General features: G+C 56.0%; 1 protein-coding gene across 2 annotated transcripts in view; it reads right to left on the bottom strand.

Annotated features, from left to right (window-relative positions):
- Positions 1-21,754, bottom strand: part of LOC116944857 (breast cancer anti-estrogen resistance protein 3-like) — a 71,359-nt gene that overhangs the window by 9,387 nt on the left and 40,218 nt on the right. Inside the window, exons 1-6 of one of the 2 annotated variants that reach the window (XM_032958681.2) lie at positions 15,124-15,384; positions 3,321-3,452; positions 2,723-2,885; positions 1,572-1,917; positions 911-1,011; positions 267-601 (exon numbers count right to left, since the gene is read on the bottom strand). In XM_032958681.2, coding sequence (XP_032814572.2) covers positions 267-601; positions 911-1,011; positions 1,572-1,917; positions 2,723-2,885; positions 3,321-3,452; positions 15,124-15,207 — 1,161 coding nt within the window. In that variant the 5' untranslated portion in view covers positions 15,208-15,384. Of the gene's footprint in view, positions 1-266; positions 602-910; positions 1,012-1,571; positions 1,918-2,722; positions 2,886-3,320; positions 3,453-15,123; positions 15,385-21,754 lie in introns of those variants that run through there. The other variant, XM_032958682.2, reaches the window with a different exon arrangement.

Here is a 21,754-nt window from a genome sequence, read left to right as displayed (position 1 = left end):
ATTGGCGCCGATTGAGTAAATTGCCGCGCAACTTTCGAACAGGCCAAAAATTGGACGCGCGCAATGGCCAACTCGCGTCAAACGGCGTCACGGGATCTTTGACGTCGACCCTGAGTGTTAACCAGGGCGGCCCGCCGCATTCAAACCGCGAACCTCCGCAACGAGCGGCGAGCGCGTCGCCGTCCCGGGCCGCCGGCGCGCGGTCACGGCCGCGGCCGCGGCGCAAACCCGGCCGGAGGGCGGGCGGGCGGGCGGGCCGCTCTCACCGGCCGCAGCTCGCAGTAGTGGCCTCCCGTGGCCTCGGGGTCTGCGCTGATGATGACGGACGGCGCGCGGCACGGCTTGGGCGGGGGCTTGCCGTTGAGCTGCCCGTCGGAGCCCCGAAGGCCGCTTCTGGCGCCGGCGGCCGAGAAGGAGGAGCAGGAGGAGGAGGACGCCGGCGGGGCTCCTTCGAAGGCGGGCGCGAGGGACGCGCCGTCGGGCCCGACGCGCCGCTGGAACGTGGGGCTCAGCACGGGCTCGCTGCCCGTGCGGAACAGCGGGGAGAGCAGCGCCGGGGTTTTGTCGGAGCCGGCGCCGCCTGCCGCGCGGCCGCGCTGACCTGCGTGGCCGGGAGTTGGAGAAAGGAGGAGAGAGAGAAAAATCTCGGTCTTGATCTAGCCGGCGGCGACGGTGACTCGATACGAGAGCAAGCGGGAGATCGGGCAGGTCCCGGCCTGTCTGTGGACTTCATTCGGGTTGTTCTCTCCCGCAGCCAATGCTCCGTGATTGTTTGGCGTGGAGGGGCGCACCAATTAAACATCGCGCCCCGTCGTTTCGGCGGCCGTGCCAGGAGATGGAATCGAACCGGCGACCTCCGGGGGCTGCACGTCCGGTGCGGGGGGGTGCGGGGGGTTGTGGGTACACGCACCCAGCGGCAGGTGGCTCTCGGACTGGTGCGTGGGAAGGTGACGGTGCTTCTCCTGCAGGTGGTCGAGGTTGGTCGGGTGGCTGCCGCTCTTCTCCTTCGCCCTGCGGTGAACGACAACGGCGACGATGATGCGAGTGATGGTCAGAGGAGATTGGCGGGAGGGGGAGAGGTGGGCAATAGTGTTGGGGGGTTGCCCCCTGTCCCGGTTCTCCCCAGGGATCGTCGTCTTGTTGAGGAGGTAGCTGCAGCAGCTGTCCTGGGGTAACAACAAATAATAAACCTCTCACGACGATGCGTTCCTACGTAGTTCTCCGCTGGTGTGTCTCGTGACATAACGCCCGCAGCACACCACCACCACCACCATCATCATCGTCAATCGCTCAATCACGATCAACGCACTGCTGGACGAAGGCATTCGTACACTTGCTGCCACCAAACGATATTCAGCATAATTATACAACAAAAATCAGAAACCCCCAAATGAAAGCACAGATACCCGTCTCGCGGCCGTCACTCGCTGGGGCACCAAGCCCAATCCCCTCGCCCCTCTAAATCCAGGAGCACAGCGAAGTCTCTTTACCGCCACCCCCCGCCCTCCCCCCCATGTGCTCCTACTGATGTATAACATTGACATTAAGACAAACGGGAACGTGTCAGGCACCTGACGAGGCTGGCTGGCGATCCGTCCTGCCCGGCTGCGTCCCCCATGTTGAGGCTGAGCCGCTTGGCGAGGGGGTGCTGAGCGTGACCCCCCTGGGGGGCGGGGGAGCCCCCCAACGCGCGACCCCGCGCGGCCCCCTCCCCCGCCCCCCCGCCGCCGCCGTACCGCGCCTCCAGGTAGCGCAGCGGCACGGTGCGGTTGACGGGGCGCGCCACGACGGCGCCCGTCTGCGCCGAGATGGGCCGCCGGTTGCCCACGTGGAAGCGCACGAGTGCTGGGACGCTGTCGAAGCACTCCTGCTCGAAGCGGTACTGCACGCGGCTCCGGCCCGTCACCAGCGGTGAGGCTGCGGGAGGGAGGGTTGGTGGGTGGGTGGGATAGAGAGTGAGCGTTGTTGGTAACACTGTGGGACGCGGTGAGGGTGGGAGGGGGGGGGTGGTGTAGTGGTTAGCGCTACGAGTTCGATTCTCGTTCAAGGCCACCGACAACAGTGATGATTATCTGAACCGGTCCGAGCCCTCCCGCGCCGCCCCTGTTTGCCGTTCCGGTCTTCATCGGTGCTGCTACTCACAAGCAGCACTTGCCCCAACAGTCTGTCAAGGCTATACGGGGGATCTTTGTCTTGGTGGGAGGGTGGATGGGGGTTTGACTGTTGACTGGGCGTTGGTAGAAAGTGACGCAGTGGGGAGAACAGGTGGTGCGACGGCCCGTTAAATCTGTTGTCAACCCATGGCACCTCCTGTCAGCAAGAGCCTTCCACACTTCACGTGGCTTCAAAGCGCGTGTGGTTAGCAGCGTTTGCGTGTGTGTCTGTGTGCGTGGGGGAGGGGCAGTGTAGCGGTCAGCGCTACGCTGCGATACGAACCTGGCGACGCGGGTTCAATTCTCGCTCACGGCCAACACCAGTGACGCTTATCGGAACCGGTTCTGGGCCTCCCCTGGGTCGACTCAGCCTCAAATTAGTACCTGGTGCGGTGTGTAAACATCGTCACTGGGGAGACAAAGGCGGCCGGGGCGTGGTGTCGGCCACTCGCCCCCCCTCGTGCGCCGTGCCGGGGCCTTCACCGGTGGCTCACCCACTGCACTTGCCCCAACAGCCTGCTCAAGCCTTCGCGGGGGATCTTTGCCTGTGCAGGTTGACTCCTCCTCACCTCTCGCTGTGGAGATGGGGGCCACGCTGGCCAGGAGCTCGCGGTGGATCTTGAAGTGGAGGGGGGCGGCCCCCCAGCGGCACGTGAGCACGAAGTTCCCTGGGCTCGACACCGAGTCGCGGATGAGGAAGTCTCCGTCATTCCCCAGCGCTCGCTCGGCCACCTGCAACCGCTCAACCGCAGGCAGCGAGCGACGCAATCACGCCACTGCACAGCCACAGCGAGCGACAAAGACCCCCCCAGTGTAGCCTCAACAGACTACCGGGGACAAGTGCTGTTGGCGAGTGGCACCTACGGAGGCCGGCACGGCCACACGATGGGGGCGGGCGGTCGGCACCGCGCTCAGGACTCTACAGCAGCCAACTTTGCTCGAATTCACGAAAGAAACGCTCAATGTTTGAGGAGCCGCCACACGTGGCGACACGAGACGATGGCGGCGGGCCTTGATGAACGGCGTCGTCACGAAGCGGTCCTCTCGGAGCCGCAGGTCGCCGACCCCCGTGCTCTCGGGCCTGGTCTCAAACAGGGGGTCGGCGGCACGGACTGCTGGAGGAGGGCGGCAGCGGCGGCGGCGGGGGGTGGGGGGGGATGACGTCACCTCGCGCGGGATGCAGCCGTGGTACCACGCGTGGCTGCGGATGTCATCGCTGCCCAGCTTCAGCTCCTCCTCCAGCTCCTTGCGCAGCTTCTCCGAGCTTCCCTCCATCAGGCAGCGCTCCTTGGTGGTGAACTGCGGCGCAAGGAAAAAATAAGACAAATTTGTATTTCCGCACCCGGCACACCGCATCCGGTACACTCCCCAGCCACCTCTCGCCGTGGCGACCGTTCGTCTTCATGCCACCGCACCCCCCGGCCGCTCTGTGCCAGCGACCCATGGCAACGTTTCGGTGAGAAATGAACCCTCCGTTGTGGAGTGTACGATGATGTACTGCAGAGATGATGAGTCCATGGCAGAGAGAGAAACGTGGACACGTGGAGTAGAGAACACACACACACACAGACGCAGGCTAACGATACTACACTGTTAAGAAAAGAGAGTGTGGGCTTGTGCAGGACGCGACCTTTTATGAGGTCGCACTCATTACGCACAGAGTGCTTGCCACTAAAGAACCACAATACCTCGCTGATCTCAAGGAGCATAAACCGCCATCACGCCATCCTCGCAGTAGCAGCGGCTTCTGGCTAACCGTCGAGCAAAGACGGTGATCACCGCATCGCCGCGCCTTCGTCAGATTGCACTTCTGCGGCCGTCTTTAATGCTCTTCCTTCCGGCATTAGGAAACCACTGGAGCTATGCACTTTAAAATCATCATCTAGATTAAAAACTCATTTCTCGAGAACTGCTTTTTGTGTGCAGTTTGTTGTCCTTATCCCGCACCTCCGATTAGTGCGGTTGCCTACGTAGGGTGCGAAAGGAGTTCAACGTAGACACACGTACATACGTCACGACGAGAGGGGGCGGGCGAGGGGACACGGGGGAGCTTCGGGGGGGGGCGGGCGAGGGGAGCGGCGGTCAGTGACCAGTCGCGTGACGAACGTGGGGGTAGGAGGTGGGTGCCTTGACCTCTAACCCTTTACCCTCCCTGGTGGCCAAAGCTTCGCGTTGGGGCTCCCTTGACGACCACCATGAGATTTGTTTCCAACAACAGCGTCAAAGAACAACAACAACGCGCAGCACCCGCTACAGGGAGAAATGTTCGAGACCGTGAGCGTCACGCTGATGATGCGATTAGGCAAAAGGAGCCGCGATATGTAACAGCCCGGGTGCCACCGTGGGAGACAAATGAAACATTGGGGCCCCACCTGACCGATTGAAGTATGGTCAAACAACCCCCCGTGACAGACCCCCTATAGCTTTACTGCATGGCCACAGTCTCACTCCTCTGGCTTGTCTTTAATTTGTCTCTATGGGTCTCTATGTATCTCTATGCTTCCCTATGTATCTATATGGATAGCTACGTGTCTCTATGGGTCTCTATGAATCTATATGGGTCTCTATGCATCTATATGGGTCACCGTATCTCTATGGGTCTCTGTGTATCTCTATGGGTCTATGTATCTATATGGGTATCTGTGTCTTCCGAGGAGGAGGCGGAGCAGTTGTCAGAGCCCAGAGGAGGTGTGCGATGACGATGTTTGTGTCTCGGGCGAGGTGTTTATTGGCGCACGCGATCACCCGGCGGTTCTCACGCGTGCTGGACGAGCTTCATTTATTTTATCTGCAAATCTCCGGGAAAGAGCAAAGAAAAAAATCCAACTCCGTGTGTTTACAGAGCTCGGCACCAGCTCGGCTAACGGTGGAACTCGGCCTCTGGCATCACCAAAGGGTACCCCCCCCGCCCCCTAAGTCTGGCTCTCGTTCATAAACACGGAATTTTATATTAGATCACTCAGTCACGGGATTCTATTTCACGAGGGTCATGCCACGTTGCCTTTTCATTGAAAGATGTTTTCAGCCAATTATTGATGAGCGTTTTATTATTATTATTATACCACGTGGGAGGAAATTTGTAACACCCGGAGAAAACCCTGCGGCTTGCGCGAGGAGGGGACGCTCTAGCCCCGCACCTCCGATACCACGGTTGGCTACGTATGGTGCGAAAAAAAGTTCAACATACATATCATACATCCCCGTACAGATGGAACACAGCCAGGCCACGTCCAAGTGTCCCCCCTCCCCGCCTTGTTTAATCTCTTTTAAACCTCAGCCAGTGGTGGAAATTCCACATTGCCAATGCCGAGAGAAGCAGATCCAAAGGATGACCACCGTGGACTTCCCAATAAGGTGGAAATTCTACTTGTTTAAATAAACTCAAAAACATTCGTCTATGACACTCGCCTAACATGAAAATAATTATAATAAATACATAAAAATACTACGGGCGACGTGTCAGGCAATGGCCCCGTTTCTTTATCCCTCTGAAGAAGGGACATTGCCCAAAACGTCGCCTATTAAACGCACATTCGATCACGGCGTGTCCTCGATGGAACGTGGACGGACATTCCGTGCCCCACGTGTAAGGGGGGTGGGGGGGGGGCAGGCCACCCCCCACATCTCCCCACCTTTTCTCTGAACACTGAACAACAACAATATAATTCATACCCGGCGAGAAATGCAATCCCAAATGCGCGCGTGCGTCCTTGGGATTCCTGCCGCCCATTAAAATTGATTTGGCGACATCATCTTTGTAATAGCCTGGTGGTGGTGGCGGTGGTGGGGGTGGTGGGGGTGGCGGTATTGGTTGTGTTGGCGTTTGCAGTAGTGGTGGTTGCGGTGGTTGTGTTTGTGGTTGCAGTAGTGGTGGTTGCAGTAGTGGTGGTTGCGGTGTTGGTTGTGTTGGTGGTGGTGGTTGCAGTAGTGGTGGTGGTTGTGGTGGCGGTGGTTGTGGTGGCGGTGGTTGCAGTAGCGGTGGCTGCGGTGGTGGTGGTTGTGGCGGTGGTTGCAGTAGCGGTGGTTGCGGTGGTGGTGGTTGTGGTGGTTGCAGTAGTGGTGGTTGCGGTGGTGGTGGTGGCTGTACCGTTGCACGTGTCTGCCTCTAACCCAGCACTGCGGCGGCAGCAGCAGAGAGGGTTGGTGGATCACACAGAGATGTTGTGAAACTCCCTTCTACCCGTGGGCGTCAAGGTGGAGCCATACCCCCGGCTCGCCAGAAGAAGGCAGGACGGCAAGCGAATTAATCGGCATACGCATCCATCTGTACGGGGGATAGAGTGTTGCTCCCTCGCGCGAGGCGCGGGGTTTTTCTCCGTGCGCTCTGGTGTCCTCCTCCCACGTGTATGACAACAATAATAATAATAACAATAAACACAACTCATCGTCGTGAATTGGCTCACATATCACAAATAAAAATGCAATGGATCAGCAATATGGCTCTCCTCGGTAAAGAACGCGGGAAATACTCGGATCCCTTACGGCGCAGAAGCGGCGGGACTGCCGGCGCCTTAGAGTGGGGGGCACCCATCGACCCCCCCCCCGCCCCCCACAGTATTTCTCCTAACGCCGTCGCCGTCTTTATGGATCCGCCGATCATCGCAGACGGCGGCGCGGGGTGGGGCGAGGCGCCAGCGCCGTGGCGCGTCCTGCGAGACGGGGCGAGCGAGCGTGAGTGTGTGTACACGTGTGTGTGTGTACACGTGTGTGTGTGTGTACACGTGTGTGTGTGTACACGTGAGTGTGTGTGTACACGTGTGTGTGTACACGTCAGTGTGTGTGTGTGTACACGTGAGTGTGTGTGTGTACACGTGTGTGTGTGTACACGTGAGTGTGTGTACACGTCAGTGTGTGTGTGTACACGTGAGTGTGTACACGTGAGTGAGTGTGTACACGTGAGTGTGTGTATGTACACGTGAGTGAGTGTGTGTACACGTGAGTGTGTGTGTACATGTGAGCGTGTGTACACGTGAGTGTGTGTGTGTACACGTGAGTGTGTTCACACGTGAGTGTGTGAACACGTGAGTGTGTTTACACGTGAGTGTGTGAACACGTGAGTGTGTGTACACGTTAGGGTGTGGCGTACACGTGAGTGTGTGTACACGTGTGTGTGTGTATATGTGTGTGTGTACACGTGTGTGTGTACAAGTGTGTGTGCACACGTGAGTGTGTGTACACGTGTGTGTGTACACGTGTGTGTGTACACGTGTATGTGTACACGTGAGTGTGTGTACACGTGAGTGTGTGTACACGTGTGTGTGTACACGTATGTGTGTGTACACGTGAGTGTGTGTGTACACGTGAGTGTGTGTGTACACGTGTGTGTACACGTGAGTGTGTGTGTACACGTCAGTGTGTGTGTGTGTACACGTCAGTGTGTGTGTGTACACGTGTGTGTGTGTGTACATGTGAGTGTGTGTACACGTCAGTGTGTGTGTGTACACGTGTGTGTGTGTACACGTGAGTGTGTGTACACGTCAGTGTGTGTGTGTACATGTGAGTGTGTACACGTGAGTGAGTGTGTGTACACGTGAGTGTGTGTACACGTGAGTGAGTGTGTGTACACGTGAGTGTGTGTACACGTGAGTGTGTGTACACGTGTGTGTACACGTGAGTGTGTGTGTACACGTGTTTGTGTACACGTCAGTGTGTGTGTGTACACGTCAGTGTGTGTACACGTGAGTGTGTGTGTACACGTGTGTGTGTGTACACGTCAGTGTGTGTGTACACGTCAGTGTGTGTGTGTACACGTGTGTGTGTGTACACTTGAGTGTGTGTACACGTCAGTGTGTGTGTGTACACACACTCACTCACGTGTACACGTGAGTGAGTGTGTGTACACGTGCGTGTGTGTACACGTCAGTGTGTGTGTACATGTGAGTGTGTGTACACGTGAGTCAGTGTGTGTACACGTGAGTGTGTGTACACGTGAGTGTGTGTGTACATGTGAGTGTGTGTACACGTGAGTGTGTGTGTGTACACGTGAGTGTGTGTGTACACGTGATTGTGTTTACACGTGAGTGTGTGAACACGTGAGTGTGTTTACACGTGAGTGTGTGTGTGCACGTGAGTGTGTGTACACGTGAGTGTGTGTGTACACGTGAGTGTGTGTCTACACGTGAGTGTGTGTCTACACGTGAGTGTGTGTACACGTGAGTGTGTCTACCCGTGAGTGTGTGTACACGTTAGTGTGTGGCGTACACGTGATTGTGTGTACACGTGTGTATGTGTGCGCACGTGAGTGTGTGCGCACGTGAGAGTGCGTGTGTGTACGTGTGTGTACACGTAAGTGTGTGTGTGTACACGTGAGTGTGTTTACACGTGAGTATGTGTGTGCACGTGAGTGTGTGTACACGTGAGTGTGTGTGGACACGTGTGTGTGTGTACACGTTAACGTGTGTGTGTGCGCACGTGTTTGCGCAAGTGAGTGTGTGTGTGCACGTCAGCGTGTGTACACGTGAGTGTGTGTGTACACGTGAGTGTGTGGCGTACACGTGAGTGTGTGTCTACACGTGAGTGTGTGTGTCTACACGTGAGTGTGTACACGTGTGTGTGTGTACACGTGAGTGTGTACACGTGCGGGTGTGTACAGGTACGAATCCTGGACCCCTCTAAATGGAACATCTCTGCCGGTATGAGACATTCAGGCTGGCCTGCCTACGATGTGTGAGGAGCTCACATTCCCATCGGTGAGCTCCTCCGGCAGGCGAGGCTGCGTTGGCCGGGTCACGTAGCCCGCATGCCGAGCCACCGCATGCCCAAGCAGCTTCTGTTTGGCCGGATAGAGGGGGCTATACAGGCGCGGCACGGGCTCGAGAAGATCAACCTCTGTGGAGGAGGCTAGTGAAGGACGCTGCTTCTGGGCCGTTGGAGACAGTCGCCCTCCATCAACAGCGGAGCGCAGAGGTGCGACGCTCACAACAACGGGCGGAGCACCGGGCGGATAAAATTCAGCAAGTTGGCGTAGTGGGGAGGGGTGATCTTAGCCCATGTGTTGTTAAAATAAAATGCATTTTAAAATAACACACTGCATTACACTTAGGAATTTTAAAATGTGTATACTTTAACATTTTAATTTCCGCTGTAAATTATGAATTCGGAACGGGGCCAGAGAAATGTCTATTTTAATTTACAAGCCATGTCCAGCAACGATGGAGGGAAGGAGAAAATAACAAATACAAGCACAGATAAATAATTATTTAAGTTGAAATTCAGTGCCGGTGAGCTCAGCTCAGAGTGGTTTACGTTTATCTAATTCTGCCACAGGCTCTTTCATTTTATACTTGCCAGCTGTGGCTGAAACCTGAAGTCGAACTCTGGATTTTTTTGGGTGCTCTGACCTCTGAACTTTACCCGGTATGGTCAAACAATCCATACGACCATGGGGAGGCCTTGATCCAGCAGTGTGTTCACATAGGGCCCGCTAATGATTGATATTATAAATGTTACATCCAATTGATTTCACAATACACCCTGCCGCGCCACGCTAGAGAGACCCTTACAGCCACTACGACCGCAAACAAATATCGAATCGAATTCTGAACGCAATCGCGCAAATCAAAATCGCAACATCAAATCATCAAATCCGGTCAATCTTTCACCGGCCTGAAATCGAGCCCTTCCACGTGCCGCCCGGCGGCGAGGCGGCGAGCGTGGACGGCGGCGCTGATTGGCTGTCTGTCCGCGTGGCTAACGCAGCGGTCATCACTTTGGTCATAATCACCCTGACGGGAGTAGGGGAGCGGACGGGGAGGGGGGGGGACAGGCGGAGAAGCCCCCCTCTCGAAATTCCGCACGCACGCCTCATTACTCCGCCGTCCTCATCACAGAGAGCTTGCCCCGAGCACAGACAGATGCCGATTTTAGCGATGTTAATGGAGGTGAGTGGGGTGGGGGAGTTGCGAGGCGGCAGGGCAGGGCAGAGGGGTGGGCGTGGAACGGAAGAGGGGAAGGAGGATGGATGAGCCGGCTGATTCTCGACGCAATCTGTGCAGGCGTTGCTGCCACAGGGGTCCCGGCTGGGGTTAGAGTCCGGGTTAGGGCGATGGCGTTGATTGCTTGGCGATGCTGGCGATGGAATGTCCGGCACGAGTCTCGGAGTGCGTTTTTAAAAAGGGCCTTGCTACGTCGGGCCAAAAAAAAATGCTCCTGCTGCTACTGCTGCTGATGGTGTCGTGCTGATTGCTGATGGTGATTAATAACGAGATTCCTGCTGATGCTGACGACGACGTTGAAGATTATGATGAAGATGACAATGACATCATTCATGATGACGACGACGATGATAATGACCATCCAGGAATGACCACAATAATAATATAGCGGCCGTACATTTTGGTATTTGCGCCATTCGTAGGGCACGGGGCTAGCACGAAGGAAGGCGCTGCTGTGATTCACAGATGGACAGGAGGAAGCGATGTTGCTGCTGCTGTGTGTTATACCAGTCGAGTAATTTGCGGCGTCATAAAATAAAAATGAAAGGATTTTGGACTGTGACGTCGGCACACGCTGCTGGCTCGCTAGTCTCGAACGACGTCACGGGGGAGCCTCTAACGACGCCGCGTCGGAATATTCTTAAATACACGCCGCAGTATTAACTCGGGCGGCCTGCCCGATCCCGAACACAAAACCGCGAACCTCTGCATCAACGGGCGCCCCAACGCTCCATTGCTGGCCCGCGTCACCGCCTGTTGCCCGGTAAGGAAACGGATGGAGCCGCCAAGCTGCATTCGCATAAACAATTACACCAAGGCATGGACCACCTCCCACCCCCCCAATTAATTGCTCCTCCATCACCCCCCCCCCCTTCTCTCTCTCTCTCCACTCTTCCCCGCTACCTCAACCACTGTTCTCTCTCCTCTCTCACTCCCAGCTCTCATGATTCACTGCTGCCCCTCGCCCTGCTACGCGATGTGCACCCTAGGCCCCGATAAGCGCAATCAGCTAATGCCATCTGCATGCGTCGCGTCGGGTTAATGGGCCCGTATCGATCGCTCGTGCAGGAATTCCAGAATCTGGGATTAGAAGAGGCGTCACCCGGGTGTCGTGTGCACGCGTGTGTGAGGGGAGCGGTGGAGCGGTGGTGCAGCGGTTAGCGCGCGGTGCTACGAATCCGGCCACCCGAGTTCGATTGCCGACACCATCGACGGTTATATGAATCTGTCCGGGGTCTCTCCTAGGTCGACTCAGCCTCAAATGAGCAACTGGTGTGGTGTTAGCCACCCACCCACCCCCTCGTGTGCCGTGCCGGCTTTCATAGGCGTTCGCTAGCAGCACTTGCCCCAGCAGCCTGTTAACGGCTACACGGGGAATCTTTGTCTTTGTGCGTGCGTGCGTGTGCCTGCGGACGCCTCTCCTCCGAGCGATTCCGCCGCGGTGTCTGAACGAACAAACGAATGAATGAGGGAGACAACACGGACGCAAGCAACGTAGAGAGGAAGAGGACGCACGCGTACAGCCGGCACCTCGTCAAATCCGCTGCCGGATGGTGGCCTCCTCACGCCACGAGGGCTCGCGGGTTCAGGTTGTTTTCACCATACTTCACCCACCGCGTAGCTCAGCCACACAGCTGCCTGTGCCAACCTGGCGTGCGGAGCCACGCACGGCCCAGGTTCGAGCCTGCTTAGCCTTGAACCTCGTCGGACTCGGGCTGATTCGGCCAAACTGATGGATTCTAAGTGACGCGGCCTTAGCGGCGGCCGCTCGTTGCTGCAAAGGCTCACGGGTTTGAATCCAGCAGGCCGCCCCGGTTAATATTGCGGCCGGCGTATCCGCAATAAAATTATCGGCGCCTTCACGGTTGGACGTTGAAAAGCCCCTTTTGAGTCGCCTATCGCGGCGTGCAGCCCGCTCTGGCGAGACGCCGTAACGCGAAGGGAGCTATATCAAATCAAATAATAATAATAGTTGTTGTGTATGCGTGCGCGGCATCGCTGGCAGTGACGCACTGGTGCGGAAGCGATGGGCTTTTAAAAGAGGGCCCAAAAATTAGACAACTCACAGCCGAACTATTACGGGCGCCGTAAATTTAAATTCTGATAACTTTGATGCGGCAAGCCTCGCACGGATATTTAAAGGCCGTTCCCTGTTGCCAAATAGATTGGCGTCCTCAGACTTGGCAAGCATGGCGGGAGAGACAACTGGTGATCCATCTTGGATTGCACCACCCAAAGAAACCACTGTAATGTACCGTACCCGACACGCCTGCTGGGGAAAATGTTACGTGGGCAGTGCAGTACAACCGCATCGCATATCCGACCGTCACGTGCCATCCTTCTTGACCGATCAACCGCACACACTCCACCTGCGTGGTACTTAACTATAAAAACAATTGTTTTACCAGGTAAGGCCCCAACTGAGCTTAATAGCTTTATCAGAAGCGACTTGGCTATCACAGACGATAGCTCAACGGAGTGGCTCATCATCATCGTCATCACGTGGGTATTTAGAGCAGCCAAATACTCCCAAACGCGTGTTTCTAAACGTGGAGGGGAAAAAAAACCGGAGGACTCGGATAAAAATCCACACGACGACGGGGAGAGAAACACGCAAACTCCAAATATACAGCAGCAGGCGTCGGGGTCGAATCCACGCCCTCCTGTAAACCCGGCGAGCTAGTGAGCACCTCGCCACTGTGGTACCCCTGGCTTGCCCACGTGGTTTAACTGTCAGTTGCTATCGGCGCGTATCCCAACCGGCACCTCGCGGCGACACCGAGTCGGATACGCGACGTCGCCAACTGCGCCCTCGGGAGATTCATTCACTGCAGCCGGGTCCGCTCGAGCCGGCGACCGAGGGAAACATTTTGCTGTTGGGTCCGGGCGCACGGCATCCAGTCCGCTTCTCGCTATGGATGCAACTCTTCGCGTCACGTGCCACGAGAGTTGAAGCCTTGCATACCGTGTACGTTTTCAAGGAAATAAAAAAAATAAAACGCGCGACGAATTAAAAGATCTGGCAACGGTTAAAGGAAAGAAAGCATGCGAGTCCCTGGAGGCATGTTCGTAAAGTCTGCAACGCAACTTTTAATGGCACAATTTCGAACAAAAAAACGAATGCAATGAGGACCAGCGTGGTCTGCATCGAGAGGCCAACCTCTACATGCATGTGCACATACCTACACATACCTACACGTGCCTGCACATGCCTGCACGTATCTGCCACATACCTACACGTACCTACACGTGCATGCACTTACACGTGTATTTGCATGTGCACACAACTAAACCTGCACCTCCAAATATACCTGGACACAGACACCTGTACCTGCACAAACACATGTAACTGTGTGCACACACCTGTACCTGCACACACACCTCTACCTGCACACAGACACCTGTAAGTACACACACCTGTATGCTTACACACCCACAAGTACACCTAACTCATACCTACACCTGCACCAACCTACACCTGCACCCATGTACAATCCCCTATGCCTGCACACACGCGCGCCCACAACTTAACAAGTACAACAGCAGCCGCAAGTGACGGTGACGTCACAACAGCGCCTGTGCCAGACTAGGTGCCCTCGGTTAGCACAGTAGGGGGCACAGGTGATGCATCGGCCACTCAACTCAGCCAGTCGACCCGTGGCACCTGGGTCTGCCCCGTGACCTCCTGCCAGCAGGCGTTCGACACTTCACGTGGCCTCAACGTGCACACAGCCTGGTACAAGCGCCGTGGTGACGTCACCGCCGGCTGTTGTTGTTGTCCTTGGTTATGTCGCCAGAGTGAGTCATTGACACGTGCAGCTTGACCTCCCGTGACCTCCTGCCGGCAGGTAGATCACGGGCACAGACCCAGGTGTAAACTGGCAGAGATGACTGGCGGATGCATCACCCGTGCTGTTAGCGAGCACCTATTAAGGCCAACACGGCACACGAGGGGGTGGGGTGGCTAACACCACGCCCGGTAGCCTTTGTCTCCCCAGTGCTGGTGTCTTGCACACCGCGCCAGCTACTCAATTAAGGCTGAGTCGACCTAGTAGAGGCCCAGGACCGGTTTAAATATTCGCTGTCGCTATAATTCCTCGTGAGCGCGAATCAAACTTGGACCGTGCGTTAACCGCTGCGCGAACCGCTCACCACAAACACACGCGCACACACACGCACACGTGCACACACACACACACACGTGCACACACACACGCGCACACTTACGCACACACGTGCACAGTCACACACACGTGCACACTCAGGCACACACGTGCACACTCACACACACGTGCACACTCAGGTACACACGTGCACACTCACACACGCGCGCGCACACCTACGCACACACGTGCACACTCACACACGTGCACACTCAGGCACACACGTGCACACTCACACACACGTGCACACTCAGGTACACACGTGCACACTCACGCACACACGTGCACACTCACACACGCGCGCGCACACTTACGCACACACGTGCACACTCAGGCACACACGTGCACACTCACGCACACACGTGCACACACACACGCGCGCACACTTACGCACACACGTGCACAGTCACACACACGTGCACACTCAGGCACACACGTGCACACTCACACACACGTGCACACTCACACACGCGCGCACACACACACACAACGTGCACACTCACGCACACACGCGCACACTTACGCACACACGTGCACACTCACACACACGTACATACTCACGCACACACGTGCACACTCACACACACGCGCACACACACACACACAACGTGCACACTCACGCACACACGTGCACACTTACGCACACACGTGCACACTCACGCACACGTACACACTCACGCACACACGGACACACTCACACACACGCGCACACACACACACAACGTGCACACTCACGCACACACGCGCACACACACGCACACACGTGCACACACACGCACACACGTGCACACTCACGCACACACGTGCACACTCCGGCACACACGTGCACACTCACGCACACACGTGCACACTCACGCACACACGTGCCCGTACCTGCACCTGCACACAGGAGCTGCGGTAGAAGCAGCAGGAGGCAGCTGACAGAGCCTGCCAGAAGCTGCATTTTTGCGACGACATCCTGCACGGCTTCTCTCCAGCACAGCCGCCACCGCCGCCGCTGCTCCCACAACCACCACCACCACAACTATCGTCGTCTATACCGCAACCACCTCCTCGTGCCGACCAGATGCCAGCTCTGTCTCTCTCCAGCTCTGCCTGCGGCCGTGACCCCCCCTACCACCACTACCACCCCCAACCACCACCACCACCACCTACCACCATTACCACCACTACCACTCCCTACCACCACTACCACTCCCTACCACCACTACCACCCCCAACCACCACCACGACCCCTACCACCACCACCCCCTACCACCACTACCCCCTACCACCACCACCCCTTACTACCAATACCACCCCTACCACCACCACCCCCTGCCACCACTGCCAGCACCACCCCCTACCACCGCCACTACCGCCAATAGCGCCCCCACAACCGTCGCTACCGCAACCACCTCCTCGCTCGAGCAAGACACCACCGCCCTCCTCTCTCTCCCTGCAGCGCCCTTCTCTCACGCCCTCCTCTCTCTCCCCCCTCTCACGCACTCCTCTCACGCCCTCCTCTCTCTCCCCCCTCTCACGCACTCCTCTCACGCCCTGCTCTCCCCGATGCGCGCGCGTCTCTCCAGTCCGAGCTAAGAATGCAGTCCTTGTTTGTTGGTTTCCAGAAGCCGCAGCAAAAAATGCTAAAAATTACCCGACCGGACCCTAAAATAACGCGCGGGCGAGACCCTACATCGCTGAGACCCTCCGTTGCTGAGACCCTACGTCGCTGAGACCCTACGTTGCTGAGACCCTACATCGCTGAGACCCTACGTTGCTGAGACCCTACATCGCTGAGACCTTACATCGCTGAGCAGAGCCGCCAGGGTCTGGATGCACCCCAGCCCCGCTTCACCACCGCCTGCACCGCGCGTCTCTCTCTCTCTCTCGAGCTATTATGGGGAGGTGGGAATACCCAGGACCCAGCGACACCGCTGTATGAAATAGGTCAGACCGTCTGTCTCTTGGTCGGCCGCTCTGTCTGCCTTGACTCTTGGTCTGCCTGTGTCTCTTCGTCTCCCTCTCTCTCAGACCCGACAAGTCTGCATGACTTGTCGGGTCTGCCCGTCAGTCTGTCGGCGGGTCCGGCTGCCTGTCTTCAAGGCTCCGCAGTCAATCGGCTAGGTCAGTTCCGAAGACCTATCTGTCTGTCAGTCGCCCGCCCGCCCGCCAGCCCGCGTCCTTCTCTCGCTGCCCGCCTCACGCTCTGCGTTGCTCCTTTCCCAGGCACGCGTCTGCGGAGCTAATCCAAACCAAATTGTCATCCGCACGCTCCGAGCATCTGGTCGTTTCACTCCCACAATCGCCCCTCCCCCTCCATGTAACACGCTCTCTCTCCGCTCTCCCCTCTCTCTCCGCTCTCCCCTCTCTCTCTTCCCTCTCTCGTTCCGTCTCTCTCTCTATATATCGCCCTCAGCTCTCTCCGCTCGTTACCCACTGCTGTTGGCAGCCTCTCCCTCGTTCCCCCTCTCCTGCTCTCCCCTTTCGCTCCCTCTCTCTCTCGTGCGCGCGTTCTGCCTCGTCAATTTGCGTTCCATTCACGCGCTCCCCGCACCCCCACCCGCCTCGTTCCGCTTCCCTCGCCTGCCCTTCTCCAGTCGGCTGCCACTTGCAGATGTGCATCCAGGCGGCGGGGCAGCTGCCCGATTTGCCTGTTTTATTTTTACATTTTAAAGGGCTCGAGGAAAAGATGAAAAAAAATTCCCCTTCACATGCCATCCCTTGGGAGATGATGGCTCAGTGCGCCGGGGGAGGGGGGGGATGAGGGAAGGGTGGGGGAGGGGCGTGCGACTGGGTTGGGTTGTGGGGGGTCGCGGGGAGTTCGGGGAGGGGGCCTTGGCAGCTGGGATGTTGGGGGGAGGGGCGGCGCGATTGCGAGGTTGCGGTTTATGCAGCACGGTCTGCAATGTCGTCATAAATTCGCATAACAAGCAACCTGTAGAGAGAGACCACCTATGGCTGGCTACCCCCCACACCCACCCACCCACTCGCCGACCTATGCAGCCACCCATCCAGTCACGCGTACAGCCACCCTCCCTCCCATATAGTCAGCCATCCATTCGTTCATTCTGCCACCCAGCCAGCCAGGCAGTCGGCTATCCAGCCATCCTCGCAGCCACTCAGCCACTCACTCATCCAGCCACTCACCCAGTCGTACACCCACCCAGAAAGCCATCCAGTCGACCACCCACACACTCAAACACCCACCCACCGACTCAGTCACCCACTCAGTCAGCCATCTAGCCACCCACCGACCGACCCAATGACCTACCCACCCATCGACCCACTGACCCACCAACACATCCACCCACTCTTCCAGCCACCCATCCAATCGCACAGACATCCATCCACCCACCCACCCTTCCAGCCACCCACCCATCAAATCGCACAGACATCCATTCAGCCACTCACCCTTCCAGCCACCCACCCATCCAATCGCACAGACACACGTCCAGCCACTCACCCTTCCAGCCACCCACCCATCCAATCGCACACACACACGTCCAGCCACTCACCCTTCCAGCCACCCACCCATCCAATCGCACAGACACACATTCAGCCACTCACCCTTCCAGCCACGCACCCATCCAATCGCACAGACACACGTCCAGCCACTCACCCTTCCAGCCACGCACCCATCCAATCGCACAGACACACATCCAGCCACTCACCCTTCCAGCCACCCACCCATCCAATCGCACAGACACACATCCAGCCACCCACCCACCCGTCCACCCGCCCAGCCAGCAAAAAAAAAGATGACGTCACCTGGTTTTTAAAATAATGCATCTCTCAGCCGATCGCTGCAGAATGTCACGGCGTGCAACCTCGGCGACCCGCGTCTTCCCAGGGCTGTTTAGGCAGCAGGCTCCATATGTGACACAAAAATATAAATAAAACAAATAACCGCACACATCCATAATTCATGAGGTTTAAGGAATGTATCTTTGCTATATCATGGCCCATAGCCGTGTCGGATTGAATTGTGGTTTTGGTTTCGGGTTGCACGGCAAGTAGATCGTCACCAAAGGCCACGGTCTATCTACTGCTGGATGAAGGCCTCCCCCCAAGCTGTCGCCACCCCTCACCAGCACTACCACCACCACCACCACCACACAACCACCACCACACCACTACCACCATGCCTGGCTATATTAAATCAGCGGCATAGCAGGAGGAAGCTACGGTGGCTGGGGGGAACGTGGAGGGGGGGGGAGATTAAAACAAATCAAATGCTGGCGAGCGTGCGATCGCAGGGATGAGATCTGCACGCCATGCCAGTTGTTCCGGAAATTGCTCTTTATTTATTTATATCATTCCCCCCCCTCCCGACGACGAGAGACGGGCAAATTTATCCTCTGCCGGACGGGCGCTCCATCACGGCAACATGACATCACCGCTGGCACGATCCACTGAGCTCCCCCCCCATGCCTGCGCTGTATATCTCGTCCCCTTTTATCGCGTCTTGCCGACGCGGCCGAGTGGGAGCCGACTTATTTGTCCTCCTGGTCGCACAGCCTCGTGGTTCGGACGCCGGCGGCCCCTGGTTAATACTGCGCCGAATCACCGCAGATTCCCCCCGTCCCCACCAATGTAGATTCGCGCACATTGCCAGCACGCTACAGATTGTGAGACGTTGTCACACACTGCGGGATTGTACACAAAACCCCCCCACGCTGAATCGTGGCAATGCAACAACGAAGACTCCACCGGCAGACGGTCAAATTATTTCATCCGCCACCCTGTATCGTATTCAAAGATCCGAGACGCCACGCCGCTGCTGCCTTTAACGAGGAAAAATATTCTGCAACGATGCACCACGCACGGAAGAGGAAGCACACATTGTGCCTAGAACATGACAAAAAAATATATGAACTATTTTTTTATTTTACCAGGTAAGGTCCACTGGGCTATGTAGCTCTTTTTCATAAGCGACAAATGATGGCTCAACGAAGTGGCTTACCGCGCGGAAATGTATCACAGCCAAATACTCTTAACGCGTGTTTCTGAACATGGAGGGGAAAACCGGAGGACCCGGAAAAAAATCCACGCGAACACGGGGAGAGAGACACGCAGACTCCAAATATACAGCAGCAGCAGGCGTCAAGGTCGGGATCGAACCCACAACCTCCTGTATACCCGGCGAGCTAGTTAACATCTCCTAGCCACCGCGGCGCGTTGGGGTTAGAGGGGCTCAGTGAGATGCAGGGTGGCTCGAGGCATCAACGATCGAAGCAACAGCTCAGCGCTCCAAGCAGCTCAGGGAGTTTCGGGATGCACGGGCTCATCGGGGTCAGATCTCAACATCGCTGTGAACCCCAGTAAACATAACAGACTCATTATTCACATAATATGCTCATTAAGATAACGGTCAATTAAGCTCCCATCGCTATCTTGTTTTATTACCTCTGCGGATTCTTTATGATAACCTCACTTGCCATTGCATTTGACTCTGTGTGCCCCTGACTGTTCACAGATATAAATTACAGCTGTCACATTCCATCTGTTTACTGTTTCTGCAACTTCGTTGAAATTGTGCTGCGATCAGTCGAAACATTAATCTGCCGGGGCTGAATCACACACGCATAGAGTACACACTGGAGCACGCGAGTGCACACACACGCTAGCACACACACACACAAACACACACAATACCCTGGTACACATGCACGCACACACGCTGACACAGTGACACACATATACAAATAGACACAAATCAGCTGTGCAGCCTTAACAGACTGTAGGGGCAAGTGCTGTTAGAAGCATCTATGAAGGCCGGCACGGCACACGAGCGGGTGAGCGGCCAACACCACGCCCGGCCGCCTTTGTCTCCCGAGTGGCGATGTTTAGACATCGCACCAGGTACTCATTTGAGGCTCGCCGATCCAGCTCGGACGGCAACAAAAGTGGGCGAGTGAGCAGGTGGGCGATCAGGCGGGCCGACAGGCTCCCGTGTGGTGTGGCCTGGCGATGGGCGAGTTGGGAGATCGCGGGTCGCGTGTCGGAGGGAGGCTGATAATCGGGCGCTAACATCATGACGCGCGAACATTCCGCCCGGGCGCTCCCAGGCAAGCAGGGAATTCCAGACAGCAAAACTTCTTCTTCTTCTTCTTCTTATAATCATAGTACGATTAAGATACATTTTAGTTTTGCAATATATGCAGGGCAAAGACTGTAGGGGCAAGTGTTGTTAGCGCGCGACCTATCAAGGTCGGCACGGCACACGAGGGGGTGGGTGGCCAGCACCACGCCTCTGTCTCTCCAGTGCAGGTGTTTACACATCGCACCAGGTACTCATTTGAGGCTGAGTCGACCTAGCGGAGGGACAGGTCCGCGTCATATATTCGTCACCGAGGTTGGCCGTGAGCGGGAATCCAACTCAGATCGCCGGGTTCATAGTGCACCTCGCTAACCAGATACAACGTCACGTGCTAGGTAAACACTGTAAAGCTGTTTTATATACATTTACTATATATGAAGCCCACATGATATTTCACAGCCCCTTTGTCGATCCACTGCTGGACGATGAAGGCCTCGCTATGCCGTGTTGGTCGTGGGGGGGTTATTTGACCGTACTTCACCCACTTGCCAACTGGTGCCTTCAGCCGTGACTGACTGGGAGTGGATTTCGGGGATACTGCGTTCAGTTCGGCAGTGTGCTAGCTATTTGCGCCACCACTCCACCCAGACGTGTATCTTTTTTTTACATACAGCCATCATGCATGTCGTTTTAGTTACCGAGCATGTCAAGGATAATTTCGTGATATGCGCCACAAATAGATACACGCCGCATGTACGGCATCAATGATATCGTTAACCCGGAGTAAATGTGATTGAGCATCGGAGAGCAATGTTCCACGCGCAGAGCTCATCCGGAGCCTAACAATCCATCGATTCACATCGATTGTCACCGCTCGCCATGCGCGTATTTTTTTTTTTGCGCCGAGCCTCCAAGCATCAATTATTTATCAACAACAAAAAATAAAAATATATAAAAACACAACGTGCAGAGGCCCTTTGCACAGGGACTGATTCTATGGCTCCATCTCGCGGATATCCGTGCCCCCCTCTACAAGCCTTGACATTTTTATAAAATATAATTGTTCTTAATATGACATTACCGTACGGTTAAACAACACCTATGGCCTCTCTCTGTGGCCTCTGTGTAGTAGGGCCATTTCCCGAAACGGTGCCGGAAAATTAATCTTGCCCTAAATTTTGATTTAAAGCTTTCGTGACTGCAGTAATTCATATTCTTAGTTTTTTCGGTAAAGTCACGTTGAAGAGAAACAACAAAATAACAAAATATATATATAAAACAATAAAAAATTCTCACGACGTTTCGACCATAACTCAAACGGTCATCATCAGGTGTGTCGGTTTGCATAAATTTATTTTGAAAACGGCATATTTATTTATATATATAAAAATAACGTTTGCGTCACGCGCAACGATGGCAGTTTGCCAGGACTAGTCCATCTATTTTTTGAAAAGAGGAGGGGGGAGACGAAATTTGTTT

This window comes from Petromyzon marinus, chromosome 22, assembly GCF_048934315.1.
Source record: "Petromyzon marinus isolate PM22_M1 ecotype Great Lakes invasive population chromosome 22, UKy_Petmar_22M1.pri1.0, whole genome shotgun sequence".
Taxonomy (NCBI): Eukaryota; Metazoa; Chordata; class Hyperoartia; order Petromyzontiformes; family Petromyzontidae; genus Petromyzon; species Petromyzon marinus.
Note: the sequence above shows the minus strand (reverse complement) of the source record. Positions and strands in the feature narration are given on the sequence as shown.